Below are 11,119 nucleotides of genomic sequence, written 5' to 3'. Positions count from 1 at the left end.
CGGAAAACAATCGTTCCGCTTCATGTTCAAGCTAATTTGATTCTAAGTGCAAGTTAAAATGACAAATGTAATAGTATACTACTGTCATGATGTAACATGTGTATTTTAGATTGGATAGATGCAGCCACATGTGTTAAATGAGTCTTGAACTGAAAAAAGGGCTGAACACCGTCCGACGAGAAACAGGAGAGGCTAGCAGACGAGAGCACACCGCGTCAATTGTGATAACGTGAGAGCATTTTTAATCCCATATAGTTATTTTAAGAAAACTATTGCTGCAAACCTTTTGCTGTATTTCGATGCAAATGAAGATTCGCGTGAGTAACTAACACTATGCGTGTTTTTTGTTTTTTTTGCAGCCAGTTAGTGCAGGATTGTTGTTGATGTTGTGGTTGTCAGATAGAAAGGAGCGCGGAACGTCGGGCGGTAGGTCAAAACAATGCAAATGAACAATGCATAAAGATCTTCGCCAAATACAAAAAACATCAATGTTGACATATGCTGAGATTAATGCTTGCTGCCAGCAGATGAAAAATACAGGCTTGTTCTGAATCTTATGCAAGTAACACATTTGCAAAAAGTTGGGACAGATCGATGCATAGTATTGTGTAACGTGCTCTATTTTGACAATATATATATTTTATCTTATTAGATTTGGGTTTTTAATTGGTCGGCTTTGATTTATTTTCAGTGTTTTTTTTTTGTTTGTTTTTTTTCACACTTGACATCTACATTTGTTCTTAAGTTGTGGTTGTTTTGTATTTTTACTTCATTTTTAGGTCATATTTTACTCATACATTTCACATCTGTCTGTGATCATTTTGTGTCACTTCCAATGTGATTTGATTGTGGTTCTTTATAATCACTTTGCTTTGTGCACGTTTGCATATGTTTTGTGTAACTTTTCTATTTCCATCTGATTGATTTATGTTTAAGTGGGTTGATTTCCCAACTCAGTGTGTCTCCTTTTTATTATTATGTGTCTTCTTTGTGTCACATCGTAGTCGTTTATATCAGAGATGCAATGTTATGTTTAGGCTGTTAAGGTCAGTTTACAATCACGTTGATGAATTCATCCATCCATCCGTCCACCTTCTTCCAAGTTTTTTGGACATTTCACTATATTTTGCACCAGAAGGTTTTGTTTAAATTGGCTTGATGTTATGTAGTCATCTTTCATTGATTGTTTGGTTTGGTGGATTTCTGCTGTGGGACCCAGTGGCTGTTTGGACTCCTGTTGCTGCTGCTATAAACCCATATTTAATCAATGGCTGTTGCTGTATTCTAATGGGATGATGTGCTGTGTGTTTTCAGAAGCAATGCATCCAGAGGAAGATCAATGTGAAAAACTTGGACAAAGTTCCCCCCTCAGTGCCAGATGTGTGCCTCAGAGACCAGCAGCTCCATCCAGCAGAGTACAGTTGAGCCTTTACAAGTGTTCTCAGTGCCCTGAGGTCTTCTCCAAGCCCGCAGCTCTGAAACTCCACTTTAAAACCAGCCACAGCCATCATGACCTGAACGGCCCCTTCCCCTGCTCACATGCAGGCTGCCGGTTCACCAGCGCCGACCGTCAGGGCTATGAAGCCCACCTCATCTCCACACATGCACTGACTCTTGTTCCCTGCTCCCACCGGTCCTGTAAAGCATCTTTTCTCACACGAGGGGAGATGGAGAGCCACCGGAGGAGCCACATGCCGTTCGGCTGCCCTCATTGTCAGTCTGTCTCACAAACTGTGAAAGAGCTGAAGGAGCACCTGTGTGAACGCAGCCACCTGCCAGGAGATCCTGGAGGTAAAACAAACACACACTTTGAGCAGGAGCTGACACAGGAAGACACAAATGATTGACCTGCTATCATAGATCACACTGCATGTCTGAACTTTTTTCTCAGGCCCACTACAGTGTGTGTGCTCAATGCCAAAGATGAAATATATAACATTTAGAAAAGCAGCAATTTTAAATATCTTTTTTAACCATTTCATGGAAAAGAAATGTTTGTTTCAAACAATATGACTAAAGATGATCTCTTTTTGTTACAGATGTCTGATTGTGTTTTTTAATTTTTCTTCAGGAAAACAGTCTGAGCCCACAACTGCATGTGCTGATGGACATCAACATCCTCAGATGTCCAACAGGCCAAAAAGAAAACGGAAACCCAAAGCAGCTGGCGTCACCTCGTCACCAGAGGAGGAGGAGGAGGAGGAAGAGGAGGAGGAGGGGGTGGAGAGGAATGGGAACAAGTCCAAACGAGCCAGAAAAGCAGTGGAAAAACACAGATCGTCTGCAGAGGCTTCTACACTGCTGCCATCCAAAGGTTTGCACATGTATTGCCTGCTCAAGCTGTTAAGATTTAATTGAGCCCGTTAGGCTGTGATGGCATTAACATGTGTTGAGGAGAGTTGGAGGATGTTGGAGCTGCAGGCAGGAGGAGGAGAGGATCGCCTCAGAAGATTCATGGATGAAGTGAAGGAGGAAACGGAGATGAACAGTGTAACAACAGAAAAATGAGTCAGACTGAGATAAGAACAGATGATACACTGTGATGCACATTAGAGATAACAGCTGACAGGCCTAGAAGAAGCATCACTAGTTATATAATATAAACCCTGAACTCAGCTTCCTTTATGCAATTTCTTAACTGTAAAGCAGGAAAACACAATCTGAGTTTATTGTGATGAAGTTACAATGGAACCGCTCTCAGTTCCTCAAATGATTTACAGAATGAACGCCTTTATTAAAAAAAAAGTAAAAAAAAAAAGAAGTGCTGAAGAACTTATCAATAAGTGTTAATGTTAATTGTTTACTGAATGATTAGTATTGATGATTTTCATCAGTGTTGTTGTTATGCAGGGTTCCTGTGCAGACATTCTGTTTCAGTGATATTTACCTGTTTAAATGAAGACTAAGTAGTAAAAATCAGGAATATAGTGGATAAACATTCATGAGTTTATATGTAATCACAATCACAGTATCATAGTGGCCGACTGGCATTTAGATCTCAACTTTTCAAGTCTCTTCTGATAAGGTGTTACAGCCCAATTATCTTATAGAAAAATCAGACAGAAGTTGGGTTTTGTGTGTGTGTGTGTGTGTGTGTGTGTGTGTGTGTGTGTGTGTGTGTGTGTGTGTGTGTGTGTGTGTGTGTGTGTGTGTGTGTGTGTGTGTGTGTGTGTGTGTGTGTGTGTGTGTGTGTGTGTGTGTGTGTGTGTGTGTGTGTGTGTGTGTGTGTGTGTGCAGTTTGCATGTTCTCTCTGAGTCTACGTGGTTTCTGAGTGCTTAATCAGAAAATCCAAAACCAAAGAAAAACCTTATTATTTATTTGTCCCAGACAGTTCAAAACATATGTAAAATACAGATACATAGAAAATATGCAAATGTCTGTCTGTGTAGATGAAAATATATGTACACAAAATACATCGATTTAAGCTATATCTTTATTGTTGACTCTAAAGCCAATGCATTTGAGATGTTTGAGTTGAAATCTGAAGACTTCAAAAACTATAAAGTTTAAATTTAAAAGCTATTACGGTACTATTTTACCGGTTAGGCCCCTGAACTAAAATGAGCTTGACACCCCAGGGGAAAGTAACCGATGGTTTAACTGGAAATGTTTAGCTTCATGTAAAATTTGAACAGATTTGTCTCTTTTTCCAGAGTACCTTGCAGAGGGGTCCAAGCACATTTATCGCACTCACACCTGCCCCGTGTGCCGCCGCTGCTTCAAGATGCGCTCCCACCTGCAGGAGCACCTCCACCTGCACTTCCCGGACCCCGGCCTGCAGTGCCCCACCTGCCAGCGATACTTCACCAGCAAGAGCAAGCTGCGCGTCCACAGGCTGCGGGAGGCCGGGGAGAAGCTGCACCGCTGCCACCTGTGCGAGTACTCCGCCGTGGAGAGGAACTCCGTCCGCCGCCACCTCGCCAGCGTGCACGCCGCCGAGGCGGAGGGTGGAGCCGACACCCGGAGCTTCCTGTGCCCCACCTGTGGCGAAAGCTTCCAGCAGAGCAGAGCCCTGAAGGCTCACATGAAGACGCATAACGTCGTTTCGGCGGACAAGCCGCTGACCTGCTTCCAGCCGGGCTGCCGCTTTCAGACTTCTCTGCGAAAAGAGTTGATCAAGCACGTATACGACATGCATGGCGTCAAGGCGGTGGAGTGTCGCCATCACGCCTGCGGCGCCGTCTTCCAGAGCGAGGCGGACATGGAGGCTCACTATCGGAGCCACCTGGCCTACCACTGCTCCGAGTGCGACTTCTCCTGCTCCAACAAAAGCGTCTTCCTCCAGCACCAGCGGCTCGGCCACCCGGGCAGCGAGAGGCTCTGCTGCGACTTCTGCTCCTTCGTCACCTTCAACCCGGTGGAGTTCGAGCAGCACGTCGGGCATCTGCACGCCAGCGAGAAGATCCACCGCTGCCCCCAGTGCAGCTTCGTCACGTCGCACAAGCGTGGCCTGAAGAGACACGTGCTGATGCACAGCGGTGAGTGGAGGGAATCTTTCGTTCCGTTGCAGTGCAGGTGTTTATGTTGCTGTTTTCTGGTTCATCCAGGTGAGAAGCCCCACAAATGCAGCGTCTGTGACTTCAGATGTCGAGATGAGTCCTACCTCTCCAAGCACATGCTGACTCACTCAGACGACAAGAACTACATGTGCGCCGAGTGTGGATACGTCACTAAATGGAAGCACTACCTCAACGTCCACATGAGGAAGCATGCGGGAGACCTCAGGTAATGCATCACACAACAATGGTAGAAACTTTCATTTTGGATTTGTCGTCTTACTGCATGGTACAGCAGTGCACATGAGTGTCTGCAGTTAGTTTGATCTCACAGCTTATTTCAGCACATTCTTCAAAAGCTTGAGTTTATTGATCAACCGAACGCCATTCCAATTCCGAACGCCAGCAGCTTAGCTGACCCTCATTTATCCACCAAACCTGTCCTGATGCATTGATGCTTTGGGTTTTGGCCTCAAGAAGGTTTTTTTGTATTATATTGTAGGATGCTAACATCAGATCCTTAAAGTCTTGGAAGTTGCGAGTCTTTATAGTCCTGCTGTTGTATCAGTTCAATTCCAACAGGTGTCAATGACGGAAAGGGAGGAACTCTATTATAACAGGAAGAACCTTTTGGATCGCAATGGATTATAGATCTGAAAGACTGGCAGTTCTTTGGCCTATGAAGTGATATGCTTGATCGGCAATACCTGCGTAGTTACTGTGTGGAAATGATCATTCTGATTACCCAGGTTTTCAGCCTTTTGCATGCATGTTTTTATGAACTGACCCTGACAGCCTGGCTTTGAGGCTTCCGCTAATTTTCATGGCAGCATCTCCGATATCTGTTTATATATAAATGCAGATTTATGTTTTGGGAGGACAGATGAATGGCTGCTATTGAGACAACAATTTACATGATTGTTATTTCAGTCAACCAGACCAAATCAATGTGCTTCCACCTCTTTGAGAAAATTTGAATAAAGCTGAAATCCAAGGCAGCTTTGATGTATATGAGATTTCAGCCACAATACAACTAAAAGTTCTTTACATTACCGTGGACATTTGGCAGAGGTGACTAAACATGAGGGAAGATGGAAACAGCTACATTAAAAAAAAACTCATAAAGCAGGATGAGTTAAAGACATAATTAGAGCTGAAAACGTACAAGAATTAAAGATGAAGTGCAGAGTAAAATCCTCATTCATATCCTGTAAAATGTTGTAGAACAGACTTCTGTGTGGTTTTCTCACAACGAGTGAACTTCATGTCTCCCGCTCCTAGATATACGTGTGATCAGTGTCCGTATCGATGCCACCGCATGGACCAGCTTAACAGCCACAAACTGCGCCATCAGGACAAATCGCTCATGTGTGAGATCTGTGCTTACGCCTGCAAGCGCAAGTACGAGCTCCGCAATCACATGCTGGCCAAACACTCCGGAGAGCAGAAGCAGCCCGCCGTCTTCAAATGCAAATACTGCAGCTACGCCACCTGCTACAGGCAGGCTCTGCAGAACCACGAGAACTGCAAACACACCAAGCTGAGGGAGTTCCGCTGCGCGCTGTGCACGTATTCCTCCTTCAGCAGCATCAGCCTCTTCCTTCACAAGAGGAAAGCTCACGGTTACGTGCCCGGAGACAAGGAGTGGCTGGAAAACTACGCTGCGAGGGAGAGAGAGAGGAACTCATCGGAGCTCACGCAGGATTTTTACGTCAAACCGTCGGTTTGTCATGAGCCGACACGTGGACCCGCTTCGGCTCCGGACGCTCCAGGAGAACGATCCGCCTCAACGGATCATGAGTGTGTTGAAGAACCCTCAGCCGGATCACAGCCGGTCGCGTCTGTGGACATTTTTGATGTTGTGTCTCAGGAGGTTGTCAAAGAAGCTGCTTCAGTCAGTCCTTCGTCCGTCAGCAGTCCAGAGGAGTACTGCACGCTGGTTTTAACTGCTCTCCCAGCCCCGTCTTTACCGAGTGAGGAGGCACACTCAGAAAGCACCCTCACGCTAAGCAGTAACGCGACTGAAACGTTGCAAGAGAAGACCGACTTTGCTTCAGCTGCGGGTTCATCGGGGAATGACGGCGCCGCAGAGCCGGATGGAGACAGTGAGCAGAGTGACTGTGAGCCGCTGAGCTGTGCAAGCGGAGACAATCCGACTCAAACTTCAGAGCTGGACAATCCCACTGCGGAAAACCAACCGTCACAGTCCGAGATCCGTCTGAAAGCCATGAAGAAGCACGACAAAGACCAGGCAGACGCCATGGTCCTAGAGGGCCGGGTGCAGATGCTGGTGCTGCCGACCGAAGGTGCTTTTCGCTGTGACCGGTGTTCGTATGTGGCCTGCAAGGAGAGCGCTCTGAAGCAGCACCGGCGAGCATCGTGTCACGGCAGATCGAAGAGACTCCAGTGCCAGGCCTGCGGGGCGCAGTTCAGACAGAAGCGTGGTCTGGATAGCCACCTGAAAAAGAAGTGCCCAGCTCTGCTGAAAAACACGAGGAACTTTGTCGGCGTTTCAGATACCTGTTTGACTTCAAAAGAGGACTCGGCCCTCACTCAGGAAGGATCTGAACACCTAGATGGAGGAACTTCTTCAGATCAGACGTCTCCGTCCTCACAAAATCCAATATCCGCAGATATTGAGCGGGAAAATGCCACGTGCACATCTCCTTCACCGAACTCCAGCGGTGGTGTGAACGAACCTTTGGTTACTGATTCAGAACAAGAGCAAGGTCAATGTCAGACAAAAAAACTTCTGAAAAGAAGTCAGGAAAAGTGCTTGTACACTAAAAAAGATGGAAAATTCCAGTGCAAGCGGTGCAGCTTCTCAGCAGTCAAGCTTCTGATACTAAAGCGACACCTGTCAACCTGCAGAGGAGCCTTGAGAGATGACGGTCAGACAATTTCAGAAGAAGATCATGAGGAAAGAGATGAGCCTGATAAAGAAGTCGTAGCAGGAGAGGTTAGAGGAGGCCTGCTGGAACGTCCAGGGAAACATCGGCCCTTTCGTTGTTTGAACTGTGCATTCAGGTGCAATCAGAAAAGAGCGTTAGAAAGTCATGAAAGGAAAGGCTGCATGCAGCCAGGTGAGGTTCAGTGCAGCTTCTGCACATTTGTAGGCAAATCCAGGAGCTCGTTGAGCCGCCACATTCTGTACACTCACAGACGAGACCGGTTTGGAGCTGCGAAAGCCAGGCGGCTGCAGTGCCAGCACTGTGCGTTCAGTTGCAGGCAGGATCGACGCCTGGTGCAACACGTCGCGCTGAAGCACAGAGGTTCGCGCCCTCACCGGTGCCGCTACTGCCCGTTCGCCACCGCAAGGCGCTACCGCCTGGAGCAGCACGAGTCGCTCCACACGGGCGTCGGGCGCCACGGCTGCGACGTTTGCCACAAGACCTTCGGGGCCGCGGCCAAGCTGCGTCAGCACAAGATGCGGATCCACGACAAGCGGCCCACGCAGCCGTGCTCGCTGTGCGACTTCAGCAGCTACACGCTCGACGACGTGAGGCGCCACAAACTCCGGTGCCACACGGGGGAGCTGCGGCACGTCTGCTCCCACTGCGACGCCAAGTTCAGCTCGGAGGTCGCTCTGAGAAACCACTGCAGGCGTGTTCACCTGCTCCAGGCCGGCCTCTCCTGCAAACAGTGCGACTACACGTGCAGCAGCGAGTTCGCTCTGAAAGCACACCAGCACAGCGTCCACACTCCAGCGAAATGCTCCACCTGCCAGGAGTCCTTCCAGACGAAGGAAACCCTGGAGCTCCACCAGAAGTCTCACCGAGCACATCAGTGTCCGCTGTGCCCCTTTGCCGCCAAGGCAAGGCAGCGATTGGCCCAACACCTTCTCGGCGAACACGAGGAAGGATCGCCGGAGGAGAAGCCGCTGAAGTGCAGCAGCTGTCCGTTCGTCTGTCGGCACCAGCTGGTGCTGGAGCAGCACCTTCGGTCTCACGGGAGCAGACGCTTGTACAAGTGTGCCGACTGCGAGTATTCGACACGGAACAAGCAGAAGATCACCTGGCACATCCGCATCCACACCGGGGAGAAGCCCTACAGCTGTGAGCAGTGCAGCTACTCCTGCACCGATCCGGCCAGGCTCAAGGTAGGAAGAGTGACTACAGGATGAATGAATGAATGAATGAATGAATGAATGAATGAAACCTGCATGTTTTTAACATCTGTGCTGCTTCAGCAAGCAGAACTTTTCTGAAATGAAAAACAAAAATGCATTTTCCTCTAGAGCCGTTAAAAGCCTAAATTTCTTTTTTTTGGAGGATATTCACTACTTTAGCCTTGTGTAGTCAGAGCCCTGCGTACAGTTTTATTTTTGCTTTTTGTCTTGAATTCTGAAACATTTCAAGCATTTTCCTCTAAATAACGTGTAACTAAACCTGAACTTCATGAGCTCTGCTAATTTTTGACAGCATCCCTGCAGTGACAAAAATATGCACACAAACAGTATTGACGATTTAGAGAGACAAATTAAAACGCATTAATAATTATAAAAAATATTTTATGAAAACTAAGACCTCAAATGAAATCACAAATGACAGATCACATTACATTTCTGTCATTAAAAAAAATGTAGTTCTCTATAAAAATATTCAATAATATATATTAAAAACTGATTTGCCAGATAACCATCCATATATATCCACGTAAACATACAGAACCAGTGCAAGAAATGTTTGACTGTGTCAGTTTTCATATTAAAAAAAATCTTTTTTTCCAATAAACCAAACCTGTGTAATTTTTTTTCCTTAAGTTCACGTTCAAAGTATTCAAAATTTTACAGTATAGCTAAATTGGCATTAAAAAACATTAAATTTCACAGTCTGATTTCTGCATCGTCAAGTCAAGCATTTTCTCATTTTTCTTCATTAACTTGTTCATCACTAAATCTTGAATGAGTGTCCTTAAAACTGCTGTTTCAGGATAAACAAAAAGTAGAATCGGTGGCATTTCAGTGAAGTAGAGAGTAGTTCATGACACTACAAGGCTACAGGCCAATTAACCAGAGAGACTCTGGATGGCGTCACTTTTTTGTGATTGGAGTGTTTTAAGTTTTATAAAATCTTCTTTTAGCTTCACATGAGGGTTCATCAGGAAGAGAAGAAGTACCTTTGTCCACAGTGTGGCTACAAGTGCAAGTGGGCCACTCAGCTGAAGTATCACATGACCAAGCACACAGGTACGCAGAGAGAAATCCCACTGCCGCTCTGCTGTGGTGAGTTCAGGTTCAGCTTCGGCTCAGAGTTTGTTTCTTGCAGGAGAAAAGCCGTACGCCTGCGACGACTGCGACTATCGCACCAACCGGGCGGACGCCCTGCGCGCGCACCGGGACACGCAGCACTGCGACGCGCGCCCGTATGTCTGCGAGAAATGCGGCAAGGCCTTCAAAACGAGCTTCATCCTGAAGACCCACCAGCGGCAGCACGGCGACGACCGGCCGTACGCCTGCGGCCTGTGCCAGAAGGCCTTCCGGTGGCCGGCCGGACTCCGGCACCACTTCCTGTCTCACACCAAGCAGCAGCCCTTCCGCTGCCGCCTCTGCTCGTACAGCGCCAAGCAGAAGTTCCAGGTGGTCAAGCACCTGCAGAGGCACCATCCGGACACAGCGGCAGAGCAAGGCGTGGTGAGAGACGCCGCAGCGGGGAGCCTCACCCTCAAAGAGGCGCTGCAAGGGACTCTGGGAGAAGGAGTGCCGCATGAGCTTCCTGGAGCCACTGAAGGAGAGGAAGTGACAGCACAAGTCTGAAGAGACACGTTAGAAATAAAGCACTGGGTTTTAGAGCAAGGATCTGGAAGGTAGATTAGATCTTTAAATGTGTTTCTAGAATCTAGTGCAGATCTGGGAAATGAACCATTGGTTTTAGGCTCCGTTTACATGATATTTTCAATTGAAAAGAGAAATCTTCTTTTTGTTTTGAGTGCTCAGACCCAATGATAATGCAGCTTATTTTATAATGAACATCAGATGTTGATGGAATAAAAGACTGAGCCACAGATGTTTGTGAACGATTGGATTTTACTCCTTCAGAAAATGTTTGGCATATATTTACAGCCCTATATACACACACAACCTATTTAAACACCAGCTCATACACTTGACTCATTCAGGCACTTTGCAGCTTAATGCTGATTGATAAACAGGATGCAGTTCATAATGCTGATACTTGGCAGTTTCTGAAATATGCATAACAAGCTTTAAATGGTGCTATTTCAGCTTCGACATTCCCAGCATGCAGCAGTCCATTTCATTCTCATGGTAAAAGCTGGGTAACACTACTTTAAGCACCCGGTATAACACATAATAAGTAGTTATAAACACTCATACATGATCACAATGCTTTATAACCCACTATACAGCATAGGGTTAGGGTTAGGGTTAGGTCCTGGCATTGTGATTATCTATGAATACTTATAACTATAGCTACACGTGTTATAATGGCATTATAACGCTTTATAAATGTACTTATAATGTGTTATACAGGGGGGCTTCAAATAAAGTGTTACCAAAAGCTGTAAAGTAACGTAACGTAAGACTGGGAAAACTAAACTATAGCAGACATGTTCACCTGAATGTTAGTAGTTTCGTAACTACGAGGCTGGGATTTCACTGTGA

At 46.4% G+C, this 11,119-nt stretch overlaps 1 protein-coding gene across 2 annotated transcripts; it reads left to right on the top strand.

Moving 5' to 3' along the window:
- Window positions 1-151: 151 nt before the first annotated feature.
- On the top strand, window positions 152-10,444 carry znf142 (zinc finger protein 142). 2 transcript variants are annotated; one of them, XM_030112804.1, is made up of 8 exons: window positions 152-317; window positions 1,315-1,791; window positions 2,072-2,314; window positions 3,655-4,479; window positions 4,549-4,726; window positions 5,779-8,596; window positions 9,580-9,685; window positions 9,765-10,444. In XM_030112804.1, the coding sequence occupies exons 2-8, from the start codon at window positions 1,320-1,322 to the stop codon at window positions 10,250-10,252; spliced, it is 5,130 nt and encodes a 1,709-aa protein (XP_029968664.1). In that variant the 5' UTR covers window positions 152-317; window positions 1,315-1,319; the 3' UTR covers window positions 10,253-10,444. The 2 variants fall into 2 exon arrangements, with proteins under 2 accessions (XP_029968664.1, XP_029968665.1); XM_030112805.1 differs by having other exon boundaries at window positions 195-229.
- Window positions 10,445-11,119: the final 675 nt, after the last annotated feature.

Source organism: Salarias fasciatus, chromosome 16, assembly GCF_902148845.1.
Source record: "Salarias fasciatus chromosome 16, fSalaFa1.1, whole genome shotgun sequence".
In the NCBI taxonomy this organism is placed as follows: domain Eukaryota; kingdom Metazoa; phylum Chordata; class Actinopteri; order Blenniiformes; family Blenniidae; genus Salarias; species Salarias fasciatus.
Note: the sequence above shows the minus strand (reverse complement) of the source record. Positions and strands in the feature narration are given on the sequence as shown.

Excerpts from the sequence above, each read along its gene's own strand:
- znf142 (XM_030112804.1), top strand. The coding sequence starts at position 1,320 with ATGCATCCAGAGGAAGATCAATGTGAAAAACTTGGACAAAGTTCCCCC. Across the intron at positions 1,792-2,071 it reads CCTGCCAGGAGATCCTGGAG|GAAAACAGTCTGAGCCCACA; the intron begins GTAAAACAAACA and ends ATTTTTCTTCAG. Across the intron at positions 4,727-5,778 it reads AAGCATGCGGGAGACCTCAG|ATATACGTGTGATCAGTGTC; the intron begins GTAATGCATCAC and ends TCCCGCTCCTAG.